Source organism: Leptosomus discolor, chromosome 4, assembly GCF_034619465.1.
Source record: "Leptosomus discolor isolate bLepDis1 chromosome 4, bLepDis1.hap2, whole genome shotgun sequence".
NCBI lineage: Eukaryota > Metazoa > Chordata > Aves > Leptosomiformes > Leptosomidae > Leptosomus > Leptosomus discolor.
Window position 1 is genome coordinate 36,458,911 of NC_141394.1, and position 17,240 is coordinate 36,476,150.

The 17,240-nt window shown below is 35.7% G+C and overlaps 1 protein-coding gene across 6 annotated transcripts in view; it reads right to left on the reverse strand.

The window, feature by feature from the left end:
• The window catches only part of WDR17 (WD repeat domain 17), a 47,429-nt gene extending 30,693 nt beyond the window's left edge, over positions 1 to 16,736 (reverse strand). For 3 of the 6 annotated variants that reach the window (XM_086463911.1, XM_086463910.1, XM_086463908.1), the window contains exons 1-6: positions 6,821 to 6,943; positions 5,548 to 5,731; positions 3,563 to 3,793; positions 2,014 to 2,265; positions 1,176 to 1,298; positions 657 to 844 (exon numbers count right to left, since the gene is read on the reverse strand). In XM_086463911.1, coding sequence (XP_086320037.1) covers positions 657 to 844; positions 1,176 to 1,298; positions 2,014 to 2,265; positions 3,563 to 3,793; positions 5,548 to 5,731; positions 6,821 to 6,943 — 1,101 coding nt within the window. Of the gene's footprint in view, positions 1 to 656; positions 845 to 1,175; positions 1,299 to 2,013; positions 2,266 to 3,562; positions 3,794 to 5,547; positions 5,732 to 6,820; positions 6,950 to 12,680; positions 12,750 to 16,625 lie in introns of those variants that run through there. The other 3 variants (XM_086463906.1, XM_086463907.1, XM_086463912.1) reach the window with 3 other exon arrangements.
• Between the last annotated feature and the right edge of the window lie 504 nt (positions 16,737 to 17,240).

Genomic DNA, 17,240 nt, shown 5'->3' on the forward strand with positions numbered 1-17,240 from the left:
TTAGTTGCTTTACAGGACCAAAACCATTAAAAATGGAAAACCGACACAAACCAGCAGCCTCTATTCAAACACATATGGGAGTACAGCTGAAAAACATTCAAGTTTTTCCAATGAAAATGGAACGGGGAAAGAGGAAAAGAGAAGAATCTTCAAGAATAACCACAAGCACAGTGAGGAAGAGGCTCACCCAATATGTGACAAACCCAGTTTTGAATTTCTGCTTCAAAGAAGATTTAATAATTCAGTCTTTGTCATTTTAAACTGAGTGACTTCACCATCTGAGTTGCACACATTTTTCTCTCTGATTTGACTAGAACTTCTATTCTGGATTATAGAAAACCCTCCAGAAAATATTTCTGAGAAGGCCATCAAATTAAAATGTCAGTTAAAAAAAAAAAACAAAACAAAACTCAAGCCCTTAAATGTTTATTTCTGGATGAAAACAAACTGCCAGAATACTTCCAACAGGATTCAGTCTTTGCAATAAAGAACTTTCAATTTAAGAACTGTCATTTTGTTTCTTAGAAATTTAGACTCTTTTTAATGATAGAAACTATTCCACAGTGCTGTGAAGACTTCATTCTCCATTTATTGCTGTTAGAAGAAAGTGTATAAGCCAAATAAACACTCATTCCAAAGACAGAGATGAAACGTACCAAATCTCTAAGGAAATCCCACTTTTTGGCTCCCATGTCATAAAGCCCCACTCCACCATCCATGAAGCAACAGACAGCATGACCAGGAGGAAGAGAAAATGCTTGGTTTTGGGTTAAAGTTGGAGGAGGAACAGCCTCACTTGTTGAGGATGTATGGTGATTTTTAGTAGGATATTGTGATGAACATGCTTAACAAAATAAAGCAAAAGACAGAAACAGACAAGATTATTTTTTACTTTTTCATTTAATAATAATTAACAATTATAAACAGTAAAATGCTTTGTATTCCAATGAGATTAAAAACAAAAGAAATGGAGAATTATTGTATGAAGTATGGCCTACTAAAGAAGGACCTTATAAAGCGCTTCATCCTTTACATGTTTGTCTAGTCCACTGGCACCAGAGGGTTCTCTGTTTAATTAAGAACTACAGAGAGCAACTCAGATGTAACAAGATTCACAAACAAGATTTTCTTAACTTGCAGCCATTGCAATGAATAACAATCAAAATTACACTTACACTTTTTCTTTGGAGGAGAACTTAGCACGTGCAAACCATGGAAACCAGTTTTCTTCAATTTAAAATTATCTATAGGTGTTGTACGTGAAACATTCCAAAAGCGTAATACACCAACCTGAGAATCTGAGATTTAAAAAAAAAACCCATACAAAATCATTTATTTTTTATTATCCTCTTTTTACTGTACACAGAGGTATGCAGTTTAAGGACTGATTTAAGTAAAAATACAACAATGAATTAAACTTAGAATTCTAAGAAGAATTCTATAGGCAGGCACTGTCATCACTGTGGAAATACCACTGTTAACAACAATAATTATTAACATTAGTTATTTAAACTTCAGTAGACAAACTCTATGGAACCTCTCCTGTTACAAAATATTCTCACAGTCTCACTTTCCTTATCCATCAGTTCAACCTGAGCAGTAATGTCTATGGTATAGAAAAGAGTCAGGAAATAAGATTCTTTTACTTTTTTAGTCATTCTGAAAATAGAGAAGGAAAAGCAGGGGATCGAGAAGTGACATCCACTAGTACAATGCATTTTTATTCCTATTCCCAAAGTAACTCTCATACTTGTTACTAAAGTGTGCATGAGGAAAATACTGTTTTAGTGTAAAAAATAGTTTAAAGTCACTTGCTTATGTACCCAACAAACACAAAACAAGTAAAAACTGCTCAGTGTAGTTTTGTTCTTTTGTACAGTTTTATATCTTTTGACAATGCATATATGCTTTTATTTGTAGAAATGTTAAGAAAGCTCAAACTTGAAGCATCAATTTTGAAGACTCAGTCCTATATTTATTACCTTTGGATAAATCAGGAAAGAAAAGCCTTACCTCCAGTTATAAACATTCCAGGTGCACTGGAAACCCAGGCTAAACACTGAACAGATGCTGCTGCACTGGGAAAATTAAAAGTTGTGATACAGGACAGAGATTCAGAATCAACTAGTCGAATACCATTATGTAAATTAGCAACAAGAAGGTAGTCAGTTGACAAAGGGTCCCACTCCAGCGCTGTAACTGGATCCTCTTCATCTGTTCCTTCAAGGGACTCTGGTCTTAAGACATGTTTCTGATTTTTAGAACCTTTAAGGGCACAAGAAAACAGATTATTTCAAAGTGAAATCAAGTATAACCTTTCAATAGTTACAACATTTGCAAACATAATTTTTCTCTCTCCCTGAAATTTTTAGTAGCCTGCTCTACTGTCTGCACCACTGAAATTAATGAAGCTGGGTTTGCAGTATTTGACTTAAAGTAGTTCTGGCTCCATCAGATCAAACTTTCTTTTTACTACAGCAGAAAATAGAAACAGCTGTCAGATTTATTAACATAATTTTATACTAAAGAATACTATGTTAAATCGTATACATTGTCCTCACAATTTCTGTGAGTAAAGGCCTGCAGCACAGTCAAAAGCAGAAGTCATTTGAGTATAAGTACACCTGCATACCACAGCAAATACAGGCAAAATAACAGCAGTATGAACTAGAAAAAAAAATGTGGCAGTCAAAACAGTGTTTATGAACAACTGCCTTTAGATTTTTTTTTTTTCTTCCTCAAAACTTTGTGTGCAATCATGAAGCATTCCTAGATTTTGAAGCCAGAACAGGCCATTAAATATCTAATTTGACACCTGCATAACAGGAGACATTTCACCTGATGATCCATACTATTCAGAACCACAATAAAAAAGTAGTCAGAAAAAAATTTAAATAGTCCACCTAATACAGAAAACTAAGTATGAAAGAGAGTTAAATTTTAGCTTCAAATGAGCTAACAACAACAACCACACCTTCATTAGCAGAGTACTGGACTATTTATGAAGTATGCACAAATGTGCTCGGTGAATTTCAGACAGAGAGAAATAAATATTTTCCCATATAGTCTTCAACAGAACACAATCATGAAGATAATATGAAGTGTGACATGAGATTCTACCTACAAAAGCGCAGAGGAGTCCAGAATATGAAGCAGAGGACTCTAGCACAAATGCAAGCAATGGAAGAGACCAAGCAAAAGATTCAAGTGAGTCCAATCAGAAGAACAAACTTGCTGGGAAATAAAGTTCAGCAGAAGACCATGGCTGTTATCATTCCCTAAGAAACCAGTTTACTGTACTTGTCAAAAACTACAATGTTATCTTGGTCAGAAAAGGGAGAAGATACAAAGAAAATGCTCTGCACTCTAGCTAAAAAAACGTATTTTTGTGATATGTGAGGAGTAGGAATACTATGTACTAAGAACAAGTTTTATATATGTACACGTATTATAAAACCTAAATGAAAAACGTGCAGAATTACATGCATATACAGAGACAAAAGATAGATAGATAGATAGATAGATGTATATTAAAAAAATATCTTACAGTATCAGTTTTTACCTGGCTGGAAAATACATAGGCTTCCATCAGTATGTCCAAACACTACTTTTCCTTTTTTCTTTGGATGCCATCTAAACAGACTGATATCTGACAAGAAACTATGTGCATCTCTATGCACAGTTACTCCGCTGTCAGGTCCTGAGATAGTCCAAATGAACAATGGACCTCTGTGGGACACAAATGCAACCGCATCACCTGCATTCCAGCACCAGCTAAGTGACGCAGGAATTCCTGAAACATACAGGTAAGCCTTGTAAGAACCAGCATATGAAATTCAGTGTATTACTGCTTGACCCAGTATCAGTAATTGCCTTGAAATCTGTAGAAATAATTATTCTACATAAGAATGATTAGATTGAAATTTAGATAACTGTGTGAACATCTTATGGTGTAAAAGTAAACCACACATATCCATAGGCAAGAGGTAGAAATTTCCCAAATTATTTGAATAATACTTTGATGGGCTGTATTATATATTTAATTAGTGCCAAAGACAATTACATATATGAACGAGGATAAGCCTGATCCTGTAAACAATACTTTCATTCATTCACAATTCCATTGACCATTGTGGTTTACTGTAAGCTATTTGCTACTAAGCCGGTAAAATACTGAAAACTTCAAAATGTCTATTTTTGTAAAAAACAATGAAACTTAATTTAGAGCTAAATATAACAGAGGCAGGTATCTGTCACAAAATTGGAAAGCCAGCTCTGTAATCAAAGGGAAGCTTCATAGCTTCCTTCTGGATATATGACAGTTTTCATGCAGCTGCCTAACACCTAACTGCAGGCATTCCAGTTTAAGGATTTTGACCTTACTGTCTCCAACTCTCATTGTCCTCATAACTTAGTAACATATGAAGGAATACATGACAGTAAGAGAAACTCCTCAAGCTGAAAACTCAAAACTGTTTGTATTTAGACATTTTAATACGGCAGTGTCAAAGAGAGTAAATGCAGCATTAACAGGAGGTTTAAACATATTATCCTAAAAGTAAATTAGCTTTTAAAAAGTTTAAAATAATAATAACACTTCTTTCATATGTAAACATTGGCTGAAGTAGTTTTTTAAACAAGTAATGTATTGAAAAACAAGTATGAGTTGCCATATTAATGCATAAAGTTGATTAAATGCTCCTTTTAGGTCAGATGAAATCAGTGTGGGTTTTTCCCTGCCTATTCCTTTTACAGGATATGCAAGATGTACAAGACTTTCAGAGATATCCTAAGTGCTCTGGAAAGAACAGAGTAAAGGTTCCCAAAATGTCTTAGAAGATTCTGAAATACTGACTGTTCTTGGGTTGCACCTGTTTTCCAAGAATGTAAGTGTAGGAATCAAGGACACCTGCAGAGGCTAACTGTAAGAACAGAAATGCGGGTACTGATTTTGACTGAAGGGAAGAAATCAGAACCGGGCAGGGAAAAGTGACAGACACAGACTTTTAACCCCCTAGACTTCTATTACAATCTCCAAATCAGTAGTTTCAAGTCCTGAGAGAAGATGCAGGGTATTTAGGTATTAGGGTATTTAAACAAAATCTGTTTTTCAAATTCACTGAAAATTTATACTTGAACCTGTTGAAGGCTATGTTTTATTTGCTTTCACGTCTGTAAAGTTATCATGAAAACACACAAGGTTTAAAACTTTATTATTTATCCTTTTATACAGCGACGGAAAACAATGGGGGTTTTCCTACTCAACAAGAAATCAACAGCAAAGTAAATTCTTGAATTGGTCAAGTACTTTAGTAAAAAGAATAACCTCTTTCTTTACCAATTACTATATGATTCAGAGCAACTTACTCAAACACATCATCATTATTTTCTAAAATGAACTGCAACAAAGCTGACAATAATATTGTGTTATGCAACTGTTAAACCTCTGGCCTACCAACTGCCTAGAGTTTACTCTATATCAAGTATTTCTGATACCTGTGGATGAAAAAGCTGTATGGATCAAATAGATCTCCATGTCTGAAATACCTTTTGTATTGTCCAGCTTGGCCACAACTTTCTGTTCAGTCACATTCCAAATAATCACTAAACTATCTGCACTGGCACTTGCAAACATGTCAGGATTGTGAGGACACCAAGATATGGCTGTGATTGTCTTCTTATGCTCAGACATAATTGCCCGGAGCTTGAATTCATTGTATTGGTGATCCAGCTAAATAAAAAGTAAAATTCATTTTAGAAATACATATTGTGTAAACTCACTTGAAGTACTGTTAGGTTGGAGAATAGTTCATATAACAGTATTAAGACTTACAGATGAATTTATAGTGGATTTAACAACTGTCAGTACCTGACATCTCCATAAATTAAATTCTCATACATTTGAGTTGGACAGAAAAGTTGTCAAATATTCAATCTGCCCAACCAGTATTAACATAGTCTATCCTCTTGTCACTTATAAACTATTTTATTCCAGTAATAACTGCACTCAAACACAATCCTAAAATGCTTTATTTATAAGCATGGTAACAAACATTCAGTAATTTACAAGTGGTTAAATGGGGCAGAATATAAAAATGAGTTTGAAATCCTTCTCATTTCTTAAATCACTTAGTAAAAATAATAATAAAAAAAAAATCAAATACCAAAACTTGACATCATATATTTTGTTTATTTAATCCTACTAGCATATAACTCATGAAATTAAAATAAGTGCATCTTTTATTTCCTGACATATTTCTCAGTCTGAAAATTTCGCATGTTACAGCATTTCTATTTTTTTTTGGTTGTTGATGTATAGTAACTGTGAACTTCAGAAGACCACGGTGCTGAGCAGTTCAGAAAAGAAGAAAGTAATGACTTGTTCCAAAGCAAAGCAAGGTAGGCCACTGCATCCAAAACTTTGCACTGTGGATGAAACTACTTCAAAAGATTACTTTTACACTACAGGTTGAAATGAGACTGTGGAACTGCTTCATTTCTCTCTGAGAACCTGCTCTTCTATCACTGCATTTCATTCATCTCAAGTGTTAGCTGGATTGAGAGCCTGTCTTTTAGGAATAATACTTGACACATACAACTTCAAATATAAAGTTTACATCAATCTTTTGCACTACCTGTAACAAGGAGAAAAATAATTTGGAAGGGGTATCTTAAATGGAAGATTGAGCTTTACATAGACATCTTCTCAGCAGCAGTCACACGTCCAAAAGCATTGTAGAAACATTTATTGAAGGTGTTCAAACTGAGACAGACAACAATGTAAAAATGTAACTAGTCTGTTAAACAAAAATAATCTTACCTGATAAATATAAATAGCAAGGGTAGCACAGTAGGCAAATCTGTCCCCACTGGCAGCACATACATCCTTATTCCATGGCTGACATCCAGCAGCTAAAAGTCCCACTTGTTTAACCTGTGACATTTTTGCCTTTAAAACAGAAATTCATTAGACTACAATAATACACCAAAACGACAGAATGTTACAGAACAGAATAATACATGTTTGCTCCCATAAATAATGTATACACATGTACCTTAAAAGTATACCTAGCCTTTATGTTTTAACAACAACATCTTGTGTTTATGAGGTACAAAGGAATGCATCGAAAATAAAGGCAAGCAGATGTTCAGAGGTTTCAGTGCTACACAAGAAAGGGATTTTAATAGCATTCACAGGCATCTATTTTGGAGAAAAAAAACGGGGGGGGGGGGGGCAGGGCAGCACATGAAAACTTGAAAATGAGTTCTTGATTTGTACTAGCTGAAGCTGTTTTTCATTTACTTTCACTTTCTTCTGCAGTCTGGTTCAACACTTTCAATATTACAGTGTAATGACCTCTCTGCTCTCTTCTACCCTTCATCCCTCACAAAGACAGCTGCACAAAATAAACCATATGCTAATACTTTTGTTTTAAGTAAGTTATGCAACATGTCTAAAAAGGTCTTCAAACCACTTGCATAGAACAACTGTGCATTACTTACTATCATCATCATTCTTTTTGGAGAACCTTTCTAAATTTTCTTAATATTACTGTTTAACAAAAAAAGTTGAAGTAAACTGTGGAAAATAAAAAGCAAAGCTTAATATAACATTACTGTATTACTGTATAGCAAACTATGCTTTCACTGTCCAAAACAAGCCTCAAACTACCAGCTCTGATTAGAATGAGGCAACAACTGACTTTAACCTAAAAACACAAGAAATGCTTTGCTAGGCCAGACCAATTATCCACCTAGCCCACTACGACTCATTTACATACTCTACTATGACCAAGAGTGCACACATTTGCAAAGGCATTGTTCAAACTTAACTCGTAGGTAGGTTGTACAAGATGACCTTCAGTGGTTCCTTCCAAACTCAACTGTTCTACGATTTAAGAAAACATAAGCCTTGCAGCATTTATTCAGAGCAGATAAGTGGGGAAGGCCATCAGTTTTTACAGAATCTCTTAATTCTCTTAGAAACTGGCCTTCGTGTGATACAAACCTCCCAGGTTCAAGCCAACTGTCAACTGATGCAATGCCTGCTCCATCAGTCTGCAGAAATAACTGCAGCTTTACCATCTGTGTTGGGTTTGTGTCTGGTGGGTTTTTGGTAGCAGGGGAGGGGGTTACAGAGGTAGTTCTAATAAGAAACTTCTTGAAGCTCTCCCGGCTCAAATTCTGACCCGCCCCTGGCCAAGGCCAGGCCAACCATCACCTCTGCAAATAAACACATTTAAGAGGGGAAAAACCTGTTGTGCAAGGTTTTGTTTACGAGGTTTTGTTTGTGAGTGGAGAACAGGAGTGGGATGTGAGAGAAACAGCCCTGTGGACACCCAGGTCAGTGAGGAATGAGAGGGGGGTGAAAGAGCTAAAGCCTGACAATCCCTGACTAAGGCCTCACCGTCATCTGTTTAGTTTCCCTTGGTCTTTGTTTTCCTGAGTTTTTCTTCCCCCACAAGGATGGTTTTAGCTATTTGCTGAGCAAAGTTGGTAACTAGATAACATCTTGTCTGACATCAAGGAGACAAAGCTATCTACACATGCCAGATGTCAAGGAAAAGCCCAGCAAACATCTACACAACTGCTCCCTACAAGGGAAGGTTGCATCAGAAAAGGGGCCCTCGCTTGTGCTCAAGAAGGAGCAGGAAGACTATGAGCGACCACTGGAGGATGAAAAGACCCTAACCCTAAATTTACTGCGCATGCTTGGACTATATAAATGAATTCCGGGAACTCATCACCATAAGACTGCCCTTCTCAAGAAATCTGAAGAACAGGTATGACTTTTATGTATATGAATTGATGTGTTTTGCTAGCCCGTTGGAGCACTCAGTGGAACATCCCCAGTGCTGCAATAAAGAATGCCTCCTTAATAACACCCTGTTCTTATTGAGTTTTTATCTCGGAATCCTTACCCGGCTACACCTAGCCTCCCACATTGGTGAGGAACGTTAGAAAGCAAGGGGGGTTGGAAGCTCTGAATTTTGTATCAGGGAGCTGTGCCAGTGCAGACTCCCCTGTGGCCCATGGTGGGGCAGCAGGCTGAGCCCCTGCAGTCCCTGGAGCCCAGCGGTGGCCCAGAGGTTGCCCTGCAGCCCGCAGAGGGCCCTGGCCCAGAGGAGCAGGGACCGGGCCCGGAGCAGCCGTGGCTCCGAGGCAGCCGGCGCTGGAGCCGCCCGTCGGTGGGAGGGCGGCAGCCCCGGGAGGGACCCGCGCTGGGGCAGGGGAGGGCTGCGAGGGCCCCTCTCCCTGAGGAGGAAGGAGCAGCAGAGACATCCTGTGACGAACAGGGTCAAAGAGCGGAGACTATAAGCTTTAAAGACAAGGAGAGTTATGCTCAATTTACCAAGTGTTCAGTACGTTTTCAAGCCCCACAAAGGAAAGGGAATTAAAAAAAAGGAGTCTTAAAATGCAATTACGTATTTTGAGGGAGCAACTGTTGATTAAGTGCAATGGTTGGTTACACAATGCATTGCTGTGTAGGAGCAGCCTTAGGAGAGAGATGTCTGCAGATCACTCTTCCCCTACTCGATTATCAACTGTATGGAGAGGGAAAGAGTTTCCTGAATGACAACAGTATTAAGGTGACTATAGAAAAAACTTCATGCAGGTATGGTAACAGTGATCTATAGTACCCAAGAGTATCTATCAGTCAATATTGACAAAAAGCTGATTATATAAGTATTAAAAAAAATTCATTTTAATGCATATATACAAGGGATGAAAATGAAGTTGAATGGTCAATTTTACCTTCCATTTTTCTTATCTGCTTGGGGTATCTACTTGGCAGATAAATAGTAATGAATAAATGGAAGGAGCAACTTCCATGAGATCGTAAGTCTCTCTCACTTCAGAAAGTGTGAAAGAAAAAAATAGTAATTGAGAGAGACTTACTTTGGGTGCTTCTTTAGCAGAAGATCAGGATCAGATTGAATGTTTGGGACTGATCATCTGAACTGTAGTTATAGTGGTTAAAGGTTCTGACTGAGTTCTAAATACCTAAAGAAAATCAAACACCCATGTTTAACCTCTGAAAATTTTGGTAAAGGAGACTGTACAACAACAGAACAGAAACATACAGGGAAAACAAGTTACAAAATACAGCTCTGCTGCAGACTAGCTCTTTGGTTATTAGACTTCCTTTCTGTCTCTGCCAACAATATCAATTCTTCTGACTTCTGCAGAGAGGACAGTTCTATAAATTGCCTCACCTTGCAGTTCATTTGCAATCCATGTCATGCTGTAAATGACATGAGTCCCACAGAAAGAAATTTATCTTATTATTTAAAGAATCATCATCATCATCACAAAGTGACAAAAAATAGACTCCATATTTCTGATTTTGTCATTTAGTGTTCTTTTACTGCTTAGTAAAATTACAAATTCCAGAGGTCCCTTGCATGCAATTGAAGCAGCAATCACATATATTCAGATATATTTGGATCTGGGGCATTCAGAACTGCAACACACACTTTTTCCAGTCACAATGAAAAAATAACTGGCACTGTTAACGACCACATTTTCTGAAATTAGTCACCCAGTTGATTACATAACAATTGACTAAAATGCAGAATAGTACCTGGAACTAGAACTCATGATTTGTGCTCTTGAATCCAGGGAAAATTATGGGTAAAACACTAGGTGTGCCAGCAAACCGATAAGGAACATTAAAAAAGCCACGGTGAAGTGTAAGATAATTAGATGTACAACATTGTATTATCATAGGTTTAGTTTGTAGGTTTACTGCATGTAAGATTGATTAAAAGTTAACATCTCTTTAGACACTAAGAGTTCACAAATATTTATTACATAGTAATAACACAGTTGTCTCATTTTGTTCCTGAGAGGTTCCTGATTTGATGAAGTTTAATCTGTAAGAAAATATTACCTTAAATCTTGTTTAATTTGCAGTTTGATTACAAGTAAAATTAATTGTAATGTTAAGATCTCTTACAGATGCTAAAACAGCATTCCATAAATGTTTCTTTCAAAGTAACAACAGATTTGTCTTGCAGGGTTCTGCAGTAATTTGTATAAAAAAAAAACCCTCCTATTAAATATATTCAGTAGAACTTCCTTTTTGCCTTGATATGACAGAGAGAAGTTATTCCTGACTACATGAAATCTAGTCTATAGGAAATTACTATTCTAAGCGGCTGGCTGAGAATAAGGAGGATTCCAAGCCTAAGTGCTGAAATCCAGAACAAAAATTAAAGAAGTCCTCTACACTGGTATTACAGTTACCATGCTCACACAAAAGACCAGCGCTTTGGATCTGGAGATGGTTCCACAACTAGTGCTACTACTTCCCTGTTTTCCTGGCAGATGATAACAATGAAGAGGCTTTTATGTATTTTTTTCCATGTCATCAGGACACCTGCATAGTTTAGGATATTTTAATAGTTTCCAAATATGTAAGTCACTGATTAGAATTCAGGCTAGATTAATCATGACCAAATATCATTGTCGGCAAATGGCTATAAAAGTATTTCAGCTTAGTTCTAAATGTATGTCTGTAAGCATTACTGGATATGTCACATTAAGTACCATATTTGAAACAGAAGAATACATTTGTCTTCTCTTTTTTCTGTATTTACATGAAAGACAAAAGGTAACTAATTTTTTTTTTTGAGGAAATTCATCAATAGAAGCCTCATTCAGAATTTTAATTTAAAACAATATTTTTTTATAATGTACTGTTTTTCTTAGTCTGATATTCAAATGAAAATGTCTCCTAAGTAAGATCAACATTTAGATGAAAAATGCAGCTTTTAGATATATCATTATTTCACTGAGTTAATAATTCATGCTTAAGAAGCATTATTAAACTGATTCTTCATATAGATTTTTCCTATTTAAGTATATGTAAAAAAAATTACATATGTAAAATATTCTGAGCTGTATCATAAAAAGGAATTTGCACTTTATTTACTAATATTTGCTGGTTTAAACTTGTTAATATTTCCTGATCCTTGCAATGAGTTATATACTGTTTTACAAAAAAATATTGCAATTAGGAAGAAACATTTGCTTTGAAATTCAGTACAATAGTCTCTAGAAGAAATCACAATTGTGTGGCATACTGACTGTTCTGTTGTAAGTATCATGCATTAAAGCAGCTTCCTGCAGATCTTTTCAGACATTACACATTTCTGTTGAGCATACTTACAGTACAAGGGAGAAAGCAACATTCATCAGAACAGCCTGAGTAAAATGGCAGAAAACTAGAAATGCAGTATAACTGAATACATATATATGTATGGTTTCACACATGTTGCATTTTTATATAATGGAGATTTTTCATACTTTGTAAAAAAAGCCTTTTATTGCAAATTAAGGGATGTACAAGTAATTATATTGGACTGTTTAAGTATACACTGAAAACAACTATGCATGCAAAAAACGTATACCACACTGGGAAAGCTATCAAAGGATGCCCACAGTTTCCAAGGAGATGAAGGGAAGAGGGACGACAACAAAACCCTTTCTTTTCAATTGGCATGAGCAGCAACATTCTAAGCCCTTTCTTGTTGCTAAATATAGAAAAAAAAACCCATTAAACTGAAATTTTGTATATCATAGAGTTAATATTATTTTAAATTAACTGAATGGACTAGATACATAGACATGGCTATATATCAATAACTTAAAGATAAATGCCTAATAATCCCTACCTTAGCATAGGTATCATTTTTTGTAAATCACTTAAGAATTTCCACGTTCATTCCAATACCTTGTTGTTCCCAAAAATGCAAAATCTTGCTCTGGTTGTAGAATGAAATCACTTTACTTGACAGATGAAGGAACTAAACCTTGATGTTCACAGAATAATGCAGTTACTAAAGGATGCAGGACAAAGATTGAGCATTGTGTCGCACCACACACACAAAACGGCAGTGTCAGTAGCCTGGCAACTGCAGCTCTTTAACAGGCACCATTTTAATTTTAACTTAACTCCTTTTTCTGTGCTTCAGCTACTCCACGTATTTCATTACTCGTTGTATTTCCTGATTGTACTACAACAATATTTACAGAATAATAATAGCTCTTTAAATCCATTACTTAGCATCCTTTAATTATCAAGCGGTGTGTTTGCATGTTATAAGTATTCATAAATGTATAACCACCAAGCACAACCAATAACATCTGCTTACATTGTTAGTGATGGTGGTCCATATGGTGTATGACCCGTCTAAAGGAGTACATGTGCAATATGGCATGCATACACAAGTAAATACACAGTAGCCTTATGTTCATCAATATTCTTCTGTGTATGCAAACCCCTAGTTTCTGAACAGCTATATGCAGTAAAGGCATAGTGTTCCTCTGCTTCTGTTCATTCTATTGTCACTATCTTCCAATTAAGTTTGTTTTCTTCTGTGGAAAGCTTTCTGTCACTCCTGTATGTTTGACATATAAAACTGTTATATTTTGTCCAGACTACTGTCCCCAGGTACCAGTATTTTTGTCAACATGTCAATGATAATGTAATAATTAAAGGTCATCTTTAGTGATATAAATGTGATGTCTCCATAAAGACAAGAGTATATTTACCCATCTTTGTGGCTAAATCCATTGTAGATGAAAATGCGACCTGTGAACCCTACCCAATGGGACCAGTTTGAAGCACCAGATAATGGACAATGAATTTATCTTGTTAAAAACATGAAGGTCTTCAAACCTACCAAGTAATCTCTGTGTGTCTGCAAGACACAGCAGAAACCAACCTCTTCCTGACTGCGCCTGCCTCAACAGCACCAAGTATCATGTAAGAACAGAAGCATCATTAGTACTAGCCTTCTTCCAATGGGTCTGGAAAACACCAAGCACATTATATCCATGTAAAGAAATTAAATTCTGTTTATTATGTCCAGACCCATGAAATAAAGCATAACTGGAAATATTGTGGTACCTAGCAGCTTAAAAGCCAACAGACAAATTAAATTTACTAAGACTAAACAGAGCTATGAAATTTCCAAAAACTCTAACGTTTCTGGAAGGAGCATCTAAGAAGTTAGTACATCTTCTAAATTCTATTCTATGTTATCTATCCATTACATTTAAATGTATTTATATCTTATTACTTTATGAATCGTCGGAATCTCAAAAGTAAAAGTAAGCACATCAGAAAATGAGAAGAAATCTAATACTATGAAAACTTTGACAATATGCATATTATCAAAGATCAGCTGTCATAGATTTTAATAGATCCATAGGGAAAAAGTTTGAAACAAAGCAATAGATGGCAGTGCCATATTTCAGTTATAATTTCTTATGAACCAGATATCTCAATATCAGTTGAACTACTACTCCCTTTAAACAGGAGTACCGCAAAATGCTAAAGAATTTTCAGCTCTTGATGTGGACAATCAAATTGCAGTTACTAATGTAGGTCTCAGTGTTACTGAGATTGTACACACGCTACTTCAAGCAACTGCTTCTGGGCAAAAGGTGAGCAAAGACTGACTATATTAATCATGACAGTCACAATGTAGAATAAAGTAGAATAATTACGTAGGTTTGTGCATGCATTGCTTTAAACAAAGTTAAGCTCTTCATACTTCCCAAGAGAATTTAACCTAGGTAGTCTACTGCCCGTTAAAGTGTCAGGTTGGTTGCTCATTTACCATTGAGCAGTATAGACATAAAGTTTGTATGCTTCTCGGTGAGAATCAGAAAAGTTTTTTCTACTTTTATACATAATTCATGGCATACAGACCATCTGTGGCTCCTGGAGAATCAGAGGCAAGAAAAGAGTGCCTTGGGCAAGCCTTAGAATTTCAGCAAGATTCTTCAAAAACACCAGAAGCCTTGGCTAGACTCTTGCAACCAGGATTTGCAGATGGCATTTCCTAACTTATGATCACCTACCAAGTGCATTCAGTTATCCAGACGCTGACTAGGAAAAGAACACTTATTTAAAAGATCATTTGAAACGAACAAGTGTTCTACTAGTGTTCACAGACATCTTGAACATCCACAATAAACTCAGAGCCAAATTATTAATAGAATTGATTTAACGACAGTATCTCTGGCTTCTCAAGGGAAGAAGATGTGGACCTCTTGCTGAAGTTTGGAAAAAGTCTGGATTTCAAATCACAGCCTAGACTGTATTTTGCAGAAACAAACACTTATTTGAAATTAAAAACAAATATATTAATCCAAGATAGATAACCTGCCTAGAAAAACCAAGGCAAACAATTTAGCATTAAAAATCGTAAATTGAGGTAGGTCTTACAAAGGAGTGGTTCTGGCTGTCTTGCCTACGCTACTTGTACAGTTTGACTAGAATATCCTTTATTGTGCAACTTTAACAAGATAATAGAAAGAGCAATGCTAGGGTTTGAAACAGAGCATGAAGAAATGCTGGTATTTCTAATGATACACCACCAGCAATGTTGAACTACACAGCTAATCAATCAGAGACATCATAGCTAGCAGGGGTAACAAAACGGTCATCTATAGAGTACTGGTTAGTCACATGGTACCAGAAATCTAGTTTTCAGATACTGTATGTAATACAAAGAAATATATAGACAACCATGCCTGATCTCAGTATAAAACATCTAAGATCCTCCATAAGAATTTTGTTCTGATCTTCCAACCCAGAGCTACCACAGCCTGCAGAAGATTGCTTTTCTGCTGGCAAATTGCCAAGTCACTTGCAATTGCAGATGAAGTTACCTCTTGATACATCTCATACCCGAATCCCTGATGAGCAGCTATTATTAAAAGGCAACTCCACATCTGAAACATTCATATCATGAGTGACATGTAAAATGAGAACAGTGGAAAATTAAAATGTCCTAGTTTTTAATACTTATGAGCATACAACTAGCATTACCAAGTAATACACAATAATACAATTAAAGCAGCTGCTGACCCTTATGTTTCAGTAGAATCTCTTCCATTCTGATTGATTAGCTGAGAATATAGTATCAAAACAAGAAATACAAATTACAGAAATATATGGTTACATAAAGGAGCTTGATACAGTGAAAGAATTGTGATTTATATTCACTTCCCACCATAAAGCTGTGAAAGCAGTAGTAGATCAAGCTTGCCCAAGGCATGCAGCAAATAAACATTAAAAAAATCCAAGATATCCTGCAAATGTTGCTATAGTAACAACTCCTCCTCCCTGGAAAAATGTTAACAAAACCACACAGATATCCAAGGTACAAGTTGGAAATGACCCTAGATGAATTTAATTATCTCCCAAATATTTTTGTTTTACTTAGTTACTGCTTATAATTATTTTAGTTTACTCCATGCACAGTATATTAACTCCTCCTAATACAACAAAATTAAATGTTTGATTTCTATCTCATTACATATTAAAGAATTACTACTCATTATATTATGCAACCTAAAAAATGCAAGTAGGTGGTTACTAAACTTCCAACATCTTTTATCCAGCTAGCAACACTATTTTTTCAAAAAACTCATTTTAGATGAGCTTATCTATGATTCAAGACCTCGTTAAAACTACTAAAAATCCCTTCTTAGCACCACTATGGGAATATTACTTTTGGTACTAGTAATATAACAAACAGCAGCTTGAAGAAGAAAAATATAAAGGAAGTAAAAGAGAAAATATTAATTTAAACAATTCTTACTCGTTGTTGTCCTTCATACCAATCATCTTCATCAAACCAGTGGGAAATACAAGTCATCCAAGCCATGACAGAAGGCACAGTTGAAATAAAAAATACAAAACCTGAATACATGTAAGTACAATGAGTCTTGTGCTAAAATTTACTTAACACAACAACAAGCTACCCAAAGATCAGATCTGAACTCTATGATTCTACATTAATAGGCTTTACATTCATAAATACGTAATTTGAAATATTTTTAGCAGCAATTTAAATGCCATATGTATTGGATTCTGAACTGGAAAACATAAATCAACACTAAAAAAATTATTAGATTATATAGTATTTTAAATTAAAGCAGATTAGTGCTTCAAGCTCGATTTTACAGTGCTTCCGAGCTCTGAAAATGAGGTGCTGTTTAAGTCATTTGTCTCCTAAAAAATTTTTCCTTTTTTTCAAATGTACTGTCTGTAAGAAGCATAGTTCAGTGCACAAAAGCTTGTATTGAAATGTAAAATACCTTCAGAATCATGGGGAGTGATATGTTTTGGTTATGTAGGGAGTAGTTTCAACTGGCACAGTAGGAGGGGCAATGACTATCACAAGTGCCGAACATCTTATGTTTAACATTTTTTT